Source organism: Puntigrus tetrazona, chromosome 2 (genome assembly GCF_018831695.1).
Source record: "Puntigrus tetrazona isolate hp1 chromosome 2, ASM1883169v1, whole genome shotgun sequence".
Lineage (NCBI taxonomy): Eukaryota > Metazoa > Chordata > Actinopteri > Cypriniformes > Cyprinidae > Puntigrus > Puntigrus tetrazona.
In genome coordinates, this window is record NC_056700.1 from 23,852,819 (window position 1) to 23,871,762 (window position 18,944).

Consider the following 18,944-nt stretch of genomic DNA (forward strand, 5'->3'; position numbering starts at 1 on the left):
GAGACACTCTCCTTATTTTGGGTAACCATGCCCTAAATGTAAAGTAAAACAAAACAAAACAAAACATCATTGGTCACTTTACATGTTCAATTCTACATGTAATTGTAGCTTATTCTGTTGTACAATTCTACAACAGAATAAACCGATCTATTAAGTCTGATAAACTCCTCTTCCCTTGCCTATATATGTTTATTAGGTGCTTCCAGTTTTCCAGTAATGTGATCCACGGATTACTTCATATAAGCCTGGAACAGAAAGTGAACCATTACAGAAATGTGCGACATGGGGTCTGACCCACCTGAACACACACACACACACACTTCTGTGTGTTTAAATAACATCGCTGAATTACATAAGGATCAAAAGCTTTCACTCAAATGAAGATGTAACAGAGTAAGATCAATTCTAATTTTGTGACAAGAAGACTTGAGTACATTTTCATATTCAAATAGCTCATTTTCCTTTTTGGACCGTGCATCACACTGCTTGTCGCTGGACACTGCATTGTATACGAGTAGTAACTAATATTATCATCAGATTCTGACATATTTTGTCACCTTAGAATATGTACAGTATGATTGTAGTTAAATTTATATAATATATAATTACAATGTGCTTGCAATATGTTGGACTCAAGGTGTTTACAAGACCATTGGATCCAACAATATACATGCAATATACACATAATTCGTATATCCACCTATTAATTATCCAATATTTGAACTGACTTGGATTTAAAGACTTTTAAAAATGATTATACCTACACATTAGAAACCTTTCAGAAGGCAATAAGTCATATTCCGTATGCAGTACATGCAATGGATCAATAATGGAGTTTATCATCTATATGGATTCTTGTAAACATACTTGCTTAACCGATGTTTCATATATAGACAATAGTAATAACATACTGTGCATAATTCTGTAAACATAACAGTGTGTCTGTGGCATCATTCTGCATTCAGCAGACGTCTTCCCCATTTGATCAGACACAAAATTTCATGTTATTAAACACTTAAGGGTTTTATGGATCTTATATATCAAATTCAAAAATTAGATATGACTACACGTGTCATATAACATTTATTAACATGGTCATATATCAAATAACGGCTAGACATGTTTTAATTTATTTCTGATTTTTATCATTTGTTTTCCTTTATATTTTTACACAAACTTTCAGCTTCTACTAACACTTGAGGATGGTGGTGGACGATTAAAGTGCAGCATCTTATTTCGAACTGATGATGTTTTAAATCATTGCACAATTTAAATGAGAAACCTTTTATTACAATTAAATACCTTTCACTACATTTAAACAAAGTCTAATTGATTTTCCTCCTCAGTAAAATACAATTTAATCTTTAATCTAAAAGATTCAGTTTGCACCATAACATGCTACTATCTTATCACTATTCATGAATAACATGCCATGAATAACTTTGATATATTTAATAATTTGATTTCCTTAATGTTTCAGCACATTGTTGTTGATTACAACATCTTTTGACCAAAAGATATGTGGATATGAAGATATGTGACATTATTCGAATTGATGAAAAAGGATTGCAAACTAAAGTGTTTATTTGTTTACATTGTTGCATTTAATGAAATTTACAGTAGGTACAAAATAAATTACATACAGATTTTTTGAAGACAAATCATCAGTAATTTTCATATTCAAAGAGCTAATTTTGACTGAAGAAATTTTTGCATGTTGTCACTGATGATGTCAAAACATCTTGTCCTAAATGGCTCATGACTTTTGTTTCCAGAGTCGGCCACAAAACTCTAGTTTGAATAAGTTAATTCTGTTGATAGTTAAACCTACCTCCATGAGAGATAAAAGGCTGCTGTACCTTAGACCGTTTCCCAGAAATGTTTCCAGTCATTTCAACGGAGTCACCGGATCCTGAACTCTGAGATGGTTGACCTGCTGCTCAGTCTCTGAAGAAGCAGCTCTATTCATCAGACCCAAGAATCCTGGAACAAATCAACGCAGAGCCACAATCCTGTGGGAATATAACTATTGTGTAGGTTGTGGGGGGCCAAAGAGCCAGGGTGACGCCGAGGCGCTGGAGGTCCAAGGCGACGCCGCAGGCTTTGGCGACTGATGTGGAGACGGGGGACGGGAAGGACGCGGCGGAGCCAGAGCGACAGAGGACTGAGGTGGAGCCGGAGGGAATGAGGAGCCTGACAGAGCCGGGGAGATGGAGGGATGAGGCGAAGCCGGAGGAGAGGAATCCTGAGGCGATGGATGGTCGACGACAGACCAAGACGGAGCCGGAGGGACGATGGAGCCTGGTGGAGCTGGTGGACTGACGGACCACAGTGGAGAGGAGGGAGCTAGGAGCCCAGGGGGAGCCCACGGGTCTACGAGCCGAGGAGGAGTCCGGGACTCGGAGGCAGGACGGTGAGGCGAGGGATCCTCCATCCATTATGGCGATGGAGACCGGCAGTAACTCGCTGCAGTAACCGTCTTTAGCTCGGAATATCATTTCATACCGCCACCTTTTTTTTTTGATTGCCACTAGGTGCAACTTTTGAGGTAAAATATCGGTTGTACGCAAAGCAGCACTGAGCCCACAAACTCTGCTCTATCAAGCATTGCAGGCATGATGAAAAGAAAGTAAGACAAATTGATTGATCATCACATATTAGCGTCACACAAAGGAGGGGTTTGGGAAAATTATTAATTGAGCAAATTGTCTGGGAGTCGTTGCACGAGTAAGGTAAAGAGTAAGAATAAATGCATATTATAAGACAGTGAAAGTATTTTTGACCTTGCATGCATGACTCCTTGACTAAAGATTTCATTACCCAAAACAGGGGCACTTTAAACAGTGACTATTAATAAGTCTCGTCCATGAACCAGAAAGTCTGGTGAGAAAAGCGTACACAAATTCCACCCGTTTGATGTAATTGTCCCACTCACCTCCACACAACAACAGTATCTTAGCCATCTGATCTATCCGTAGTTTATCACCGAAGTTCCCAAAAGAAATGAACATTAGAATCAGTAAAAACTCAGACACCCTTTATTCCTTTTCACACAAATTTACAGTTGAGTAATAAAGTGTAATTTTTGCACAATTACTTGTTTTCTTGATTTGCAGGTGCTTTTTCTATTTGCATTTTCTAAAGCAAGCCAGAGGTGAAAGTGGCAGGGAAAAAGTCCATCGATGACAGAATGATAATTATGTCATCATTAGGGCTGCCAATTAACTTCAGCAATGTAAAATAATGGACAATTGTGATTCTCAGAAATAATTACATTTATATGGCGACTGAGAAATGTGTTGAGCACTGTCGGACACCTTACTGTACCTATTTATTATTATTATTATTATTATTTATTATTTATTATCCCTTTAAGTTTGGGTAGGTTATGCACCCTGCAGAAAGAGTGATAATTAATATTGTTATTTAAATCTGACAGGCTCATAACTTGTAAGACATGGTAAATACAGTTGCAAATGGACTTGCAAATTTGGCAGTCGCCATGCATTCGTGAAAATGAAAATGAAAATGCAAACGGTAATGCAAGATTTGCAGTTGCAATTCGACTATGTCACAATTTATGTGTCCACATATGGAAAAAACAAAAACCTGAATTACTTTTAAAAATGGTTCTGAATATTCTTCCATAATGCAGACAGTAAATCAAATACAGAATGAATTTAAATAAATTAAATAAAACAGATGTTTGAGAAAAGAGCAGTTTTTTTTTACTTTTTACTCAAATCTGACATTTACAAAATTTGCTGTTTACATTTACTATGACATACAGAAATCTTAAAATAGGAAAAATAGGCACTGTATTATTGCAGCTGAGTCTCCTGTGAGTTTATTTTGGCAATGATATTATATTTTATATATCAAAAGGAATATACATATACATATACATACAATAGGCTATGTATAAAAATCTCAAAATGCATATACTAAAGTACTTAAATTAGCCTATAATTATTCAGGAAGATCCATATTTTGTTAATATTGTATTGTTGTACTACTGTTCCTCTAAACAATATAGTAACATTAACTGATATTTTTTAAAACTGTGTTGAAGCTTTAAAAAATACATTACACATTCCTAATACATTTACTATCTAAATTCACTATATGGTTGTTCTCCTGATGAAACACCTCTCCATCCCCTCCCTTTCTCCATCTTATGTTGCTTTCACTCTCCAACATCATGTTCTTCAGCTTTTCACTTATCTGAAAGACCAGCAAGAAAGAATGAAATCAAACCTGTCAAAACTTGTCTGAAATTAATGTTTCATATCATTTTAGCCCTAAATCAACAACAAAATCAGCAATAACAATGATAGTTGTGACATGAGTGGTGCTTGTTTGGTTTAAGGTAATATAATGCATTCTTCTTCAGCCATTTTTTCGAGAGCATACTGTACTTGGCAATTAAGTCGTTGCACCAGAATTGGACACTAAGCACCGTTTAAAGCAGATACAAACCTTATTCAGAATAGCTGCCTGTAGTGAAGGATCATTCAATGCACATTTTCCCTTACATGTGACTTTCAATCTCACAATTTGTTTTCTTATGTCATCTAGAAAAATAAAATACATCAGTAAAGGAAACATATTTCAGCTGTTTGTAATCAGTCGCGTCTTTCAAAGCACCTCATCATCTTTATTTTTTTTTTCTTCCCGTAGTTGTATATGTATATACTGTATATTGTGGGTAGGTTACAGTACAGGTAAAGCATTATTTGTACATATTTATTTGTTCTAAACAGCAGACAAATTTCCGTCAGGGAATTTCCTGCAAGGTTGTCTTATCTCATTTGAATTTGATTCGGTTAACTGGGGAAACTCGCCTCCATAGCAGATAAACGGCTGCTGTAGACCACAGCTGTACTGAGACCATCTGCCAGAGTTGGTTCTTGTCATGCCAACACAGTTAGATCCTAAAGCCTGGGAAGGTTGACCTGCTGCCCAGTGTCTGAAACTCAGATCCCACTGATCAGACCATCCCCAAGAGTCCAGAAACAGACCAATCCAGATGTAATTGCTAAGTAAAAGAATTTGATTTATCTGATCATTTTCCTCAGAGCTGTGGATGGTGGCCAGGTCTGTGTGATACTGTCTGCAGTAGCTCTGAGCGTCACTCCATGTTTTGGAGCTCTGTACCAAGATGTATCCAGACTTTTCTATTCAGAGACACAAAGAAAGTATCAGTTCTCAGCACATCTTTTCCAATTAAACTGCACAAAAATGCATTTTAAATAATAAGGAATTCACCGTAGCACACAAAGTATAGATTCAAGTCACATGATGCATCATGCCAAAGCTCATAATATATAGCAGCACAAACTCCATCTCCATTCGGCTGTAATGAACCCCATTTATAGTAGTTTTTGTTTTCTCCATTAGACCAACTCCAGCGTGTCTGTGTCCGCTTCTTCAATCCAATCCACACTGATCCGCTGTATCCAGCATCTGTTATATTTACCAGCCTGTTCACGTCATCCATGTTGTCTACAGTAGCCAGATCAGTGAATCTCTCTCTGCAGTAACTCTGAGCATCTGGCCACGACATTGCTGTATTTATATAGAAGTACGGACGAGAAAGAGCAGAACTGCTCCAGAAGAGCCCTGTTAAAATCAACATGTTAAACATCTATATGTGAACACATCATCATAAATACAGATTACAAATGATCCCACCGACCTGACAGCAGAAGCAGCACAAACAGACCCCCGTCCATGACTGCTCACACAGATCCTCACTGCTGTAATGATCAAAAACATCATACATTTACTGTATTAGTTTGCTGAATGACATAAAAGCTTAAACTGCAAATATGTGATATGCACATATATAAGTACAGACTACTAGAGGCTTGTAACCTTGACTTAACAGTTGCACAGCACTATGAACACTAAGGTAAAGGGTTTGATTACCTGACAATACCTCCAGCTGCTGACCAGAACAGGTACTACAGGGGGAAAGTGGGGCACAACCTAAAGATTCTCAACTTGCAATTTGAGTATTTTTGTTTGTTTCAAATTAATTTCACACATCTGATTCAAGTATATCACACATCTGATATCAAGTATACTATACTATATATATATATATATATATATATATATATATATATATATATATATATATATATATATATATATATTAATTTATTTATTTTTATTTATTTAATTAAAGACATTTGGTTTGTCCTTATCAAAGTCTCTCAAAGTGCCGTCACCCACTGAAAGCAAAAGTGTAACACTGCAGTAATAAATGCTGCTCAGGCTGATTTTGTATTGATTTACATGGAATACGAGCGGAGCTTTGATATTCAAATAGCTCCTTCTCAAGATGTTTTTGCCTACTGCATCAACACTAGCAAGAAAATGGCTAATCTCCAAGATATTTTGAATCATGTTAGCAAAAAACACAACAAATGTTTATAATTAAAATACCTAAAATAGGTTAAAAAGTCCCATTGACTGGTAAAGTATACAATACTGTCAAGGTCCAGGATAAGTATGAAAGGCATCATAACAATAGTTCAGTATTCATTTTGTATGAAAAAAAATCTCCCTACGGTGCTGAATTGCTGAATATTTTGTTTTTAGAGAGCATCTGCAATAGACACACAGATGCACTGTTAGCATCTGATTACGCTTTGAACATTAACAGCATTAACAGGTTCCAAATGTTGAATAAGTTGTTATTTTTGTTTTCTTTCTGTACAAAAAGTATTCTCGTCACTTCACTGAGCCACTGACGGCAGATGGAGTATTCAGACGATGCTTTTCAATTTTTTTTTCTAGACCTTGACAGTGTAATTTACTTTCATTCAACATATCTTAAATTGTGTTCCAAAGACTAAGCTTTTATGGGTTTGGAATGAGGTGGGGGTAAAGATTAATGGCAAAAGTTTTATTTTGGGGTGTTTAAGTGTGGAAAACATTAGTTATTAGTTAGTTACCGGACACAAACAAAATCACTTTTATATTAACACGCTGCAAATTATCATCAAGTAATGGACGCAGTTGCAATGACCCCACTAATAAAAAATATGGACTTGCACAAATGTATTATTTCTTAAAACCCCCGCACAATTCTCGCTTAATGCTATTTAAATGGAAAATATGTAAAAATGGCAAATGTATCTTTCTTAATGAATGCAATAAAAAATAAAAATGGAAACAAATGTGCACTCTGCAAATCTGATGGATGTTTATAATCAAAATTGATGGATGTTTATAAGAAAATTGTAGATTACCGAACATTCCTTTGTGAACACTGCAAATATTCAGAGTTTTTTTTATGAACAAGACAATTTTAATTTTTCAACTGACTTAAGTTTTTATTAAATAAGTATTAGGTGCAACCACTGTTTTCCTTCAAAACAGCCTTTTCCTATTCAGATTCTTCTAGGTTATACCTGTTACGCATGACCCACTGACATAAACGCGAATCAAATTATGGCTAGATGTGATCTTTTAATTTCTTACCTGAAAAAAAGTTTCCTGTAAATTCTTTAGTTTTTTACGCTGAGACTTTCAGCTTCGACTGTCACCCGAGGAGGGCAGTGGACACGTTAAAGAGCGATTTCTCCCCGCAGCACTTATTTCTTATTGGTTAAACAGATGTTATAAATCACCCCATATTTCAACACTCCCTGCTCTCTCCAGATAATTTTACATAAACGTGCCTCTAAACTGTTTAAGTGGGCGGTTCTTGGCCAGAACAGAACAAGATGCAATGCTGACCAGATCTTAAGCCATGTAGTGCAACAAATCCCCTGCTCATAGCCGATTTGTTTATTCAGTGTTTTAGCAAATGTTAAAGCATTCCAGCTACTATTTAAAAAAAATTTACTACATAAAAATTTCATAGATTTTTTCATACTTTAATTTTGAAGTTTAAGCTCATTACATATTCTCTCTCTTTCTCTGTCTCTCTGGTAGGTTTAGGGTTGGATTTGGTCGGGCTGATAACAGGGATGTTATCAGTCACTCTGTATGTACATTTAACAGTGTTGAAGCTGAACGTGTCAACATCAGGTTCACAACACCATCTGGAAAAGGGTGTATGCAATACTTTGACACATAATAATGTCCTACCAAGAGGCTCTAGGATGGACCACCCTTGCACCTATAATACACACAAAAAGATGCATGCAATAACAAATGGCAACACCATAACAAAGAAAAAAAAGCACAACAATAATAACAATGCAAAGAAATTCTAATTTATTTGTTTTGTCAGTTTGGTTATTTGTTCTTGGGCAGCAATTTATCTGACGCCAAAATAGAACAATGCACAAAATCAAGAAATATAAGAAACCCCAAAACCAAACCGCTCATTATATCACCGCCCACACCGTATTCATATGACAACCACAAACAGACGATTCCCGATTTCCTAACTGTACAGCAGAAACCAGGTAGATGTCTTGCACCCAGTGACCGCAAAATTAACAAAGACTTTAATCCTCAAAAGGAAAAAAGAGAAAGACAAAAATTAAACACACACTCACATACACACACAGCGTGCAAACAACCACTCACACACAGGTGCTTAGTTCGGGCGACGAAATAAAGTCCCAGGCTTGTAGCACGTCCAAGGCGACAAGGGATAAATCACAAAAAAACTAATAAGCAGTAAGACGGTGTTCCGGACGGAACTGACTGGAATTCTTGGAACTGGTTGGAGCCATGAGCGTAAAGATCTGTCTTTAAACTTTCATCGTAAGTTTAACTCTATACATTTTTACTGCAAGTATTTAGGTGAAACAGGCCACCTTATTCAAGCTTGCACAAATCCGTGCAATAGATGCTGAGAAAATTACAGAAGTGATGATAACCCAAACCCTAACTGATACTTATTAAACAGATGCCAACACCCAACACTTTATTTTGAACTTTTTGATTATTTCCTTGACTGTTATTGACAATAAATGCTTTTATGATGAGATTTAAAATTTCAAAAGGGAGAAAAAAATGCTGTCAGAAAGCAGATTCGAAACCACGTCGATTGCGTTCGTAGGAAATTAATAAAATTAAACGTGTTGAAACAAAAGTAATCTTGTAATAATGCAAATATTTATAACTATTATTAGATTACATTCATCAATTTTGTTAATATTGTATTGCACTACTACTACTATTTTCCAGCTTTTCAAAACAAGATAGTAGCATTAACTTTTAAAGCAGTGTTTTCGTTTTTTAAAAAGTACATTACACATTCCTAATACATTTATTATCTAAATTCACCATATGGTTGTTCTCCTGATGAAACACCTCTCCATTGCTCCCCTTTCTCCATCTTATTTTGCTTTCACTCTCCAACATCATGTTCTTCAGCTTTTCACTTATCTGAAAGACCAGCAAGAAAGAGTCAAATTAAAGCTTATGATATCATCCTTAGGCCTATAATAAGAAGCCAACAAGCAATAATATTCATGATAATGATAAAAATGGTGCTTGTTGGATTTAATGTTGTTGAATGCATTTTTCTTCAGCTGTTTTATTGAGTGTATTCAGTACTAATACTAATGTGTAGTTGTACCAGAAATTAACACTAAACACTGTTTAACGCAGATTCAAACCTCATTCAGGATAGCTGTCTGTATTGAAGGATCATTCAATGCACATTTTCCATGACATGCGATTTTCAATCTCACAATTTGTTTTTTCGAGTCATCTACAAGAAACATGAAGTTAAGCTCAACATAAAAGATGTCAATGAAGAAACCATGATTCAATTGCTTGTGATGTCTGTTGCGTAATCTACAAACCATTTAAATCATTCAATTCTGTGAACTGGAGAAACTCACCTCCATAGCAGATAAATGGCTGCTGTACATCACAGCTGTACTGAGACCATCTGCCAGACTCGGTTCTTGTCATGCCAACACAGTTAGATCCTGAAGTCTGGGAAGGTTGACCTGCTGCCCAGTGTCTGAAACTCAGATCCCACTGATCAGACCATCCCCAAGAGTCCAGAAACAGACCAAGCCAGAAGGACGTTCCGGTTAAAATTTGCGTAGTTATCTGCTTATTCTCCACAGAGCTGTGGATGGTGGCCAGATCGGTATAATACTGTCTGCAGTGGCTCCGAGCATCTGTCCAGTTTCTATCACTTTTTACAAAGACGTATCCATCACTTTCTATTGAAAAACACAAAGAATGCAGGGTATCTGTTCTCAACTCTTTAAATGGAAAAATAGAAAAATTACGGGTAACTCACTGTAGCACACAAAATATCGGTTATTACTACATGACATATCATGCCAAAATCCAGAATTAATAACAACACAATCTCCATCTGCATCTGGCTGTCCTGAAGCCCAGTTATAGTACTGAGAAGTTGTGTTTTCTCCATTAGACCAACTCCACTGTTTCTGTGTCCCCTTCATCAGTCCAATCCACACTGATCCGCTGTATCCAGCATCTGTTATATTTACCAGCCTGTTCACGTCATCCATGTTGTCTACAGTAGCCAGATCAGTGAATCTCTCTCTGCAGTAACTCTGAGCATCTGGCCACGACATTGCTGTATTTATATAGAAGTACGGACGAGAAAGAGCAGAACTGCTCCAGAAGAGTCCTGTTAAAATCAACATGTTAAACATCTATATGTGAACACAGCATCATAAATACAGATTACAAATGATCCCACCGACCTGACAGCAGAAGCAGCACAAACAGACCCCCGTCCATGACTGCTCACACAGATCCTCACTGCTGTAATGATCAAAAACATCATACATTTACTGTATTAGTTTGTTGAATGACATAAAAGCTTAAACTGCAAATATGTGATATGCACATATATAAGTACAGACTAGAGGCTTGTAACCTCGACTTAACAGTTGCATACTAAGGTAAAGGGTTTGATTACCTGACAATACCTCCACCTGCTGACCAGAACAGGTACTACAGGGGGAAAGTGGGGCACAACCTAAAGATTCTCAACTTGCAATTTGAGTATTTTTGTTTGTTTCAAATTAATTTCACACATCTGATTCAAGTATATCACACATATATATATATATATATATATATATATATATATATATATATATATATATATATATATATATATATATATAATTTATTTTTTATTTATTTATTTAAAGACATTTGGTTTGTCCTTATTAAAGTTTCTCAAAGTGCCGTCACCCACTGAAAGCAAAAGTGTAACACTGCAGTAATAAATTCTGCTCAGGCTGATTTTGTATTGATTTACATGGAATACGAGCGGAGCTTTGATATTCAAATAGCTCCTTCTCAAGATGTTTTTGCCTACTGCATCAACACTAGCAAGAAAATGGCTAATCTCCAAGATATTTTGAATCATGTTAGCAAAAAACACAACAAATGTTTATAATTAAAATACCTAAAATAGGTTAAAAAGTCCCATTGACTGGTAAAGTATACAATACTGTCAAGGTCCAGGATAAGTATGAAAGGCATCATAACAATAGTTCAGTATTCATTTTGTATGAAAAAAACCTCCCTACGGTGCTGAATTGCTGAATATTTTGTTTTTAGAGAGCATCTGCAATAGACGCTGTTAGCATCTGATTACGCTTTGAACATTAACAGGTTCCAAATTTTGAATAAGTTGTTATTTTTGTTTTCTTTCTGTACAAAAAGTATTCTCGTCACTTCACTGAGCCACTGACGGCAGATGGAGTATTCAGACGATGCTTTTCAATTTTTTTTTCTAGACCTTGACAGTGTAATTTACTTTCATTCAACATATCTTAAATTGTGTTCCAAAGACTAAGCTTTTATGGGTTTGGAATGAGGTGGGGGTAAAGATTAATGGCAAAAGTTTTCTTTTGGGGTGTTTAAGTGTGGAAAACATTAGTTATTAGTTAGTTACCGGACACAAACAAAATCACTTTTATATTAACACGCTGCAAATTATCATCAAGTAATGGACGCAGTTGCAATGACCCCACTAATAAAAAATATGGACTTGCACAAATTTATTATTTCTTAAAACCCCCGCACAATTCTCGCTTAATGCTATTTAAATGGAAAATATGTAAAAATGGCAAATGTATCTTTCTTAATGAATGCAATAAAAAATAAAAATGGAAACAAATGTGCGCTCTGCAAATCTGATGGATGTTTATAATCAAAATTGATGGATGTTTATAAGGAAATTGTAGATTACCGAACATTCCTTTGTGAACACTGCAAATATTCAGAGTTTTTTTTATGAACAAGACAATTTTAATTTTTCAACTGACTTAAGTTTTTATTAAATAAACATTAGGTGCAACCACTGTTTTCCTTCAAAACAGCCTTTTCCTTTTGCGCAGAGCAAGGGAATCTACTGATTCAGATTCTTCTAGGTTATACCTGTTACGCATGACCCACTGACATAAACGCGAATCAAATTATGGCTAGATGTGATCTTTTAATTTCTTACCTGAAAAAAAGTTTCCTGTAAATTCTTTAGTTTTTTACGCTGAGACTTTCAGCTTCGACTGTCACCCGAGGAGGGCAGTGGACACGTTAAAGAGCGATTTCTCCCCGCAGCACTTATTTCTTATTGGTTAAACAGATGTTATAAATCACCCCATATTTCAACACTCCCTGCTCTCTCCAGGTAATTTTACATAAACGTGCCTCTAAACTGTTTAAGTGGGCGGTTCTTGGCCAGAACAGAACAAGATGCAATGCTGACCAGATCTTAAGCCATGTAGTGCAACAAATCCCCTGCTCATAGCCGATTTGTTTATTCAGTGTTTTAGCAAATGTTAAAGCATTCCAGCTACTATTTAAAAAAAATTTACTACATAAAAATTTCATAGATTTTTTCATACTTTAATTTTGAAGTTTAAGCTCATTACATATTCTCTCTCTTTCTCTGTCTCTCTGGTAGGTTTAGGGTTGGATTTGGTCGGGCTGATAACAGGGATGTTATCAGTCACCCTGTATGTACATTTAACAGTGTTGAAGCTGAACGTGTCAACATAAGGTTCACAACACCATCTGTAAAAGGGCGTATGCAATACTTTGACACAGCAAGAGGCTCTAGGATGCATGCAATAACAAATGGCAACACCATAAGAAAGAAAAGAAAGCCCAACAATAATAACAATACAAAGAAATTCAAATTTATTTGTTTTGTCAGTTTGGTTATTTGTTCATGGGCAGCAATTTATCTGACGCCAATATAGAACAATGCACAAAATCAAGAAATATAAGAAACCCCAAAACCAAACCGCTCACAACCACAAACAGACGATTCCCGATTTCCTAACTGTACAGCAGAAACCAGGTAGATGTCTTGCACCCAGTGACCGCAAAATTAACAAAGATTTGATCCTCAAAAGGAAAAAAAGAGAAAGACAAAAATTAAACACACACACACACACACACACACACAGCGTGCAAACAAGGCGTCCAAGGCGACAAGGGATAAATCACAAAAAAACTAATAAGCAGTAAGACGGTGTTCCGGACGGAACCGACTGGAATTCTTGGAACTGGTTGGAGCCATGAGCGTAAAGATCTGTCTTTAAACTTTCACCGTAAGTTTAATTCTATACATTTTTACTGCAAGTATTTAGGTGAAACAGGCCACCTTATTCAAGCTTGCACAAATCCCTGCAATAGATGCTGAGAAAATGACAGAAGTGATGATAACCCAAACCCTAACTGATACTTATTAAACAGATGCCAACACTTTATTTTGAACTTTTTGATTATTTCCTTGACTGTTATTGACAATAAATGCTTTTATGATGAGATTTAAAATTTCAAAAGGGAGAAAAAATGCTGTCAGAAAGCAGATTCAAAACCACGCCGACATGCTCAGAGGTAGGAAATTAATAAAATTGAATGTGTTGAAACAAAAGTAATCTTGTAATAATGCAAATATTTATAACTATTATTAGACTACATTCATCAATTTTGTTAATATTGTATTGCACTACTACTACTATTTTCCAGCTTTTCAAAACAACATAGTAACGTTAACTTTTAAAGCAGTGTTTTCATTTTTTTAAAAAATACATTACACGTTCCTAATACATTTATTATCTAAATTCACCATATGGTTGTTCTCCTGATGAAACACCTCTCATTGCTCCCCTTTCTCCATCTTATTTTGCTTTCACTCTCCAACATCATGTTCTTCAGCTTTTCACTTATCTGAAAGACCAGCAAGAAAGAGTCAAATTAAAGCTTACGATATCATCTTTAGGCCTATAATAACAAGCCAACAAGCAATAATATTCATGATAATGATAAATATGGTGCTTGTTGGATTTAATGTTGTTGAATGCATTTCTCTTTAGCTATTTTAATCGAGCGTATACATTACTAATACTAATGTCGTTAGTACTAATACTAATCGTTGCACCAGAATTTAACACTAAACAATGTTTTAGGCAGATTCAAACCTCATTCAGGATAGCTGTCTGTACTGAAGGATCATTCAATGCACAATTTCCATTACAGGTGACTTTCAATCTCACAATTTGTTTTTTCGAGTCATCTACAAGAAACATGAAGTTAAGCTCATCATGAAAAGATGTCAATGAAGAAACCATGATTCAATTGCTTGTGATGTCTGTTGCGTAATCTACAAACCATTTAAATCATTCAATTCTGTGAACTGGAGAAACTCACCTCCATAGCAGATAAACGGCTGCTGTACATCACAGCTGTACTGAGACCATCTGCCAGACTCGGTTCTTGTCATGCCAACACAGTTAGATCCTAAAGCCTGGGAAGGTTGACCTGCTGCCCAGTGTCTGAAACTCAGATCCCACTGATCAGACCATCCCCAAGAGTCCAGAAACAGACCAAGCCAGAAGGACAATCCGGTTAAAACTTGCGTAGTTATCTGCTTATTCTCCACAGAGCTGTGGATGGTGGCCAGATCGGTATAATACTGTCTGCAGTGGCTCCGAGCATCTGTCCAGTTTTTAGCACTTTGTACAAAGACGTATCCATTACTTCCTATTGAAAAACACAAAGAAAGCAGAGTATCTGTTCTCAACTCTTTATCTTTATCAGTTAAATGGAAAAAAAATAAATAAATACGGGTAACTCACTATAGCACACAAAATATCGGTTATTACTACATGACATATCATGCCAAAATCCAGAATTAATAATAACACAATCTCCATCTGCATCTGGCTGTCCTGAAGCCCAGTTATAGTACTGAGAAGTTGTGTTTTCTCCATTAGACCAACTCCACTGTTTCTGTGTCCCCTTCATCAGTCCAATCCACACTGATCCGCTGTATCCAGCATCTGTTATATTTACCAGCCTGTTCACGTCATCCATGTTGTCTACAGTAGCCAGATCAGTGAATCTCTCTCTACAGTAACTCTGAGCATCTGGCCACGACATTGCTGTATTTATATAGAAGTACGGACGAGAAAGAGCAGAACTGCTCCAGAAGAGTCCTGTTAAAATCAACAGGTTAAACATCTATATGTGAACACATCATCATAAATACAGATTACAAATGATCCCACCGACCTGACAGCAGAAGCAGCACAAACAGACCCCCGTCCATGACTGCTCACACAGATCCTCACTGCTGTATTATAAGAAATTATCAAATACATCATTCATTTTGTATTACAATATTGTAAGTAGAGTTTGTTGAATGACAGTAAAAGGCATTGTAAACATGATACGGCTACGTACAGTAACATTGATTTTAACCCTGTAGTTTAGGCAGTGACATAGTGTCCTCTAACATCTAAAATTATAAAAACCAAAGCAGCACAAAGAACACTTTTACCTGCACAAATAAAAACCAAAGTAAAAACAAAAGAGACTGTTTGTGGTGAATTTGGAAAATGTTGGAGAGCTGAGTGACCTCAGAATGACCGATAAATTGTGTTTCAATATCTAAAACATTTTAAGAGTAAGATTATTGAAGATTATTATTTTTTAAGATTATTTTGCTGATGTTTCACATTTGGTGGGGGACCGACTTCAATGAGGTGATCAATCATGATTAAAAATGTTCCTCCTGACAGTATTTCCACCTGCTGGCCAGAAACAGGTACAGCTGGAGAAAGTGAGCCACAGCCCAACAATGATTGGATTTCTCGCTTATGAAATCCACTTGGAGTTCAGAGATCTTTTTGTTTGTTTCACATTAATTTCACAAGTTTCTGGTATAAATATGTGGTCTTGTTTTTTTGTCATTATTTGTTTTTTAATTTACCCTAGAATAATGTATGTGAAATGTGACAAAATTCAGTTTTAATGTCTTAGGTAATCTAATTAAAATAAAAAGGCAAAATTTTTTACCAATACCATTATTAATTAAAATAGGTATAGCTATATAGCTAAGCTAGGTCAAAATAATGTTGGCAAATAGATAAATAATAACATTCAGAAAAGAAAAACACGAAAAGAAAAATGATATTTTAGAGTAAATTAGAGTTAATTACATTGCTAACTGTATGAAATAGCAATATTTAATATCTGATAAAGACCTTCACATTTTATGCAATTTTATATATATATATATATATATATATATATATATATATATATATATATATATATATATATATATATATATATATATATATATATATATATATATATATCATATCATCATATAAGGGAAAAAAAGATATTTAAACCTATACAGTCACCAACAGCAGTAACAAAATGCTGATATTTGACTTTATATTGCAACGTACAAACAAACAAGAAAAAATAAACTCAAAATACTTAATCTTAATTACTTTTACTTTAACAAGGAAACCTACCAGATTATTGTGGATCTGTTATTTAACATCGCTTACATAAAACAAATTTCTTACCTATTTTATTTACAAAAAATGTTCCCTTTCAGCTCCGACTGTCACCTGAGGAGGGTGGTGGACACATTAAAGAGCGATTTCATCCCTGTAGTTCATTTCTCATTGGTTAAACTGATGATGTTTTTCACAATAATGCAAAACTCTCCACTCTCTGTAGTCCATTTCACATAAACACGCCTCTAAACAGTCAAAGTGGGCCGTTCTCGACCAGAACAGAACAAGCTGCGATGTGGACCAGACTTTTAGTCATTTAATCTAACAAATCCATTTAGCAAAAGTGTTAATGCTACCGGATATCAAGCACACTTCACCGTTTAACACTCATTCAAATTTCATAATTTTCCTCACACCAAATTATACTTCTGTTAGCATTTAAACTTAAGAATTGAGTATCAGAAGGAGGTTCAGTCTACACAATAACACGTCATATTCACTCAAAGCAAAAATGCAGGAGGTCTAAAATAAAATTATATGCAGTTTTTTTTTAATAACAAGACAACTTTGTTATTCAAAGAGCTAATTTTCATTACCAAGACTGTTTTACATGTTGTCGCTGGTCAGTTTTCCATGTTGTCGCTTTTTGTACCCTAAAAGGGATCACAAATGTATTTTGACACTGAACGAAAACACTTTCACAATTTTGCAAATATATTACAAATAAAAATAAATAAACTGCCAATATACGGACACCCTTAACTCATTACTTACTTGAATAATAAATGAATAACAAACAACCAGTGAAATGATTTTGCTAAACATCTCAAACCTACACTGTAAAATATATGTGTAGGTGATAGTGGGGTGTGTTGATTGTGAGCACATAACAGTAATGTTACTATATGTAGTGATATATGTGCATACATTTCAGAATGTGGTGCATCTTCAGGAATAATCACTTTGGATGTAAAAAAAAAGCTGCTTTCAAAATAAAAGTGATCTCTTTTAAGTCCAGGCAGAGGTAAGTTGAGCTGCATGGAGTTAATAACCCTAATTTCATTCCTCTTAGTGACCGCATTCGTTACTCTCCAAAATATTTAGAAACAAATGATTGACTGAATAAATAAATGTATTAATAACACACACAAGTGGATAATTTTACACTTGATTTTATTAAACTTGCTTGATTTTTCTAATGAGATCTCAAATTTGGTATGTGACACAAAAAGTGATTAATTGTGTACAAATGTGTTTAATAAAAATAAGCTCTTTAAATAGGAAAATCACTTAAAGTTTAAAATTTTTTTGTGACTTTAATGTATTAGACAGGCAGCAGAGCAGGTCTAAATGCACAAATGACGTGGCCAGAGGCTCAGAGTTGCAAACATTTTTTTTTCTGTTTTTAATTTGATTGTTCTGAAGAATTTAGATAAGCCTTGTTCATGAAAATGTTTTTTTTTCTTACCCAGTAGTCATTTATAATTCAATATAATTTCTTTTGATTTAGCTTGAGGTAAAACCTAAACAGTTTAGTTTAACTTACCTCTCCATAGACTCAAAAGCCTAGAGACAACTTTATTTTTATTTACTTTTATTGCTTATAGATGTTACAGCTATGTTAGTAGTGTCAACTAAGTATTGAGTTAAGGGTATCAGTACTTTGGCTTTGTGTTTATTTCGGTTTTTCATTTTTTTTTATAAATTTGCAAAATTGGGAAATTTTTCTTGTTTCATAACGGTTTGCGAAATAACGTGAAAAACAGTCATTTGAAGTAGTATGACATAATATAACAACATGAAATAATAAAAGGCACTGTACAGACACACACACACTTGTTTCTGTCAATTGTGGAGACTTTCCATAGACTTTTAGACTAACCAAAAAATATTTTCTATCCAGTAACCTACAGTAACATAACCCTAAACATGCTCTTTACAGAAAACCTTGTCACACTTTCATATAAACATAATTAACTCCACCTCTTCGTGGGGACCACGCAAGTGTTTTCGTTCAGTGTCAAAATACATTCATGATCCCTTTTAGGGTACGAAAAGCGACAACATGGAAAACTGACCAGCGACAACATGTAAAACAGTCTTGGCAATGAAAATGAGCTCTTTGAATAACAAAGTTGTCTTGTTATTAAAAAAATAATACAGATCTGCATATAACTTAATTTTAGACCTCCT

General features: G+C 35.2%; 2 protein-coding genes across 2 annotated transcripts; both read right to left on the minus strand.

Moving 5' to 3' along the window:
- Nucleotides 1–9,194: 9,194 nt before the first annotated feature.
- Nucleotides 9,195–10,776, minus strand: LOC122325813 (C-type mannose receptor 2-like). Its single transcript, XM_043220657.1, has 5 exons — nucleotides 10,671–10,776; nucleotides 10,235–10,594; nucleotides 9,822–10,154; nucleotides 9,594–9,688; nucleotides 9,195–9,360 (listed from the first exon to the last, which is right to left on the minus strand). The coding sequence occupies exons 1-5, from the start codon at nucleotides 10,705–10,707 to the stop codon at nucleotides 9,223–9,225; spliced, it is 963 nt and encodes a 320-aa protein (XP_043076592.1). The 5' UTR covers nucleotides 10,708–10,776; the 3' UTR covers nucleotides 9,195–9,222.
- A 3,820-nt stretch (nucleotides 10,777–14,596) lies between these two features.
- LOC122327384 (C-type mannose receptor 2-like) lies at nucleotides 14,597–15,593 on the minus strand. The gene is made up of 3 exons (XM_043222714.1): nucleotides 15,508–15,593; nucleotides 15,072–15,431; nucleotides 14,597–14,976 (listed from the first exon to the last, which is right to left on the minus strand). The coding sequence occupies exons 1-3, from the start codon at nucleotides 15,542–15,544 to the stop codon at nucleotides 14,597–14,599; spliced, it is 777 nt and encodes a 258-aa protein (XP_043078649.1). The 5' UTR covers nucleotides 15,545–15,593.
- Between the last annotated feature and the right edge of the window lie 3,351 nt (nucleotides 15,594–18,944).

What these genes read in the sequence shown, in the direction of transcription:
- LOC122325813 (XM_043220657.1), bottom strand. Translation starts at nt 10,707, where the DNA reads ATGGACGGGGGTCTGTTTGTGCTGCTTCTGCTGTCAG. An exon ending in CCGATATTTTGTGTGCTACA is followed by an intron (nt 10,155 to 10,234) that starts GTGAGTTACCCG and finishes GTTTTTCAATAG; the next exon opens with AAAGTGATGGATACGTCTTT. An exon ending in GCCATTTATCTGCTATGGAG is followed by an intron (nt 9,689 to 9,821) that starts GTGAGTTTCTCC and finishes TGTTTCTTGTAG; the next exon opens with ATGACTCGAAAAAACAAATT.
- LOC122327384 (XM_043222714.1), bottom strand. Translation starts at nt 15,544, where the DNA reads ATGGACGGGGGTCTGTTTGTGCTGCTTCTGCTGTCAG. An exon ending in TGTGCTGCTTCTGCTGTCAG is followed by an intron (nt 15,432 to 15,507) that starts GTCGGTGGGATC and finishes TGATTTTAACAG; the next exon opens with GACTCTTCTGGAGCAGTTCT. An exon ending in CCGATATTTTGTGTGCTATA is followed by an intron (nt 14,977 to 15,071) that starts GTGAGTTACCCG and finishes GTTTTTCAATAG; the next exon opens with GAAGTAATGGATACGTCTTT.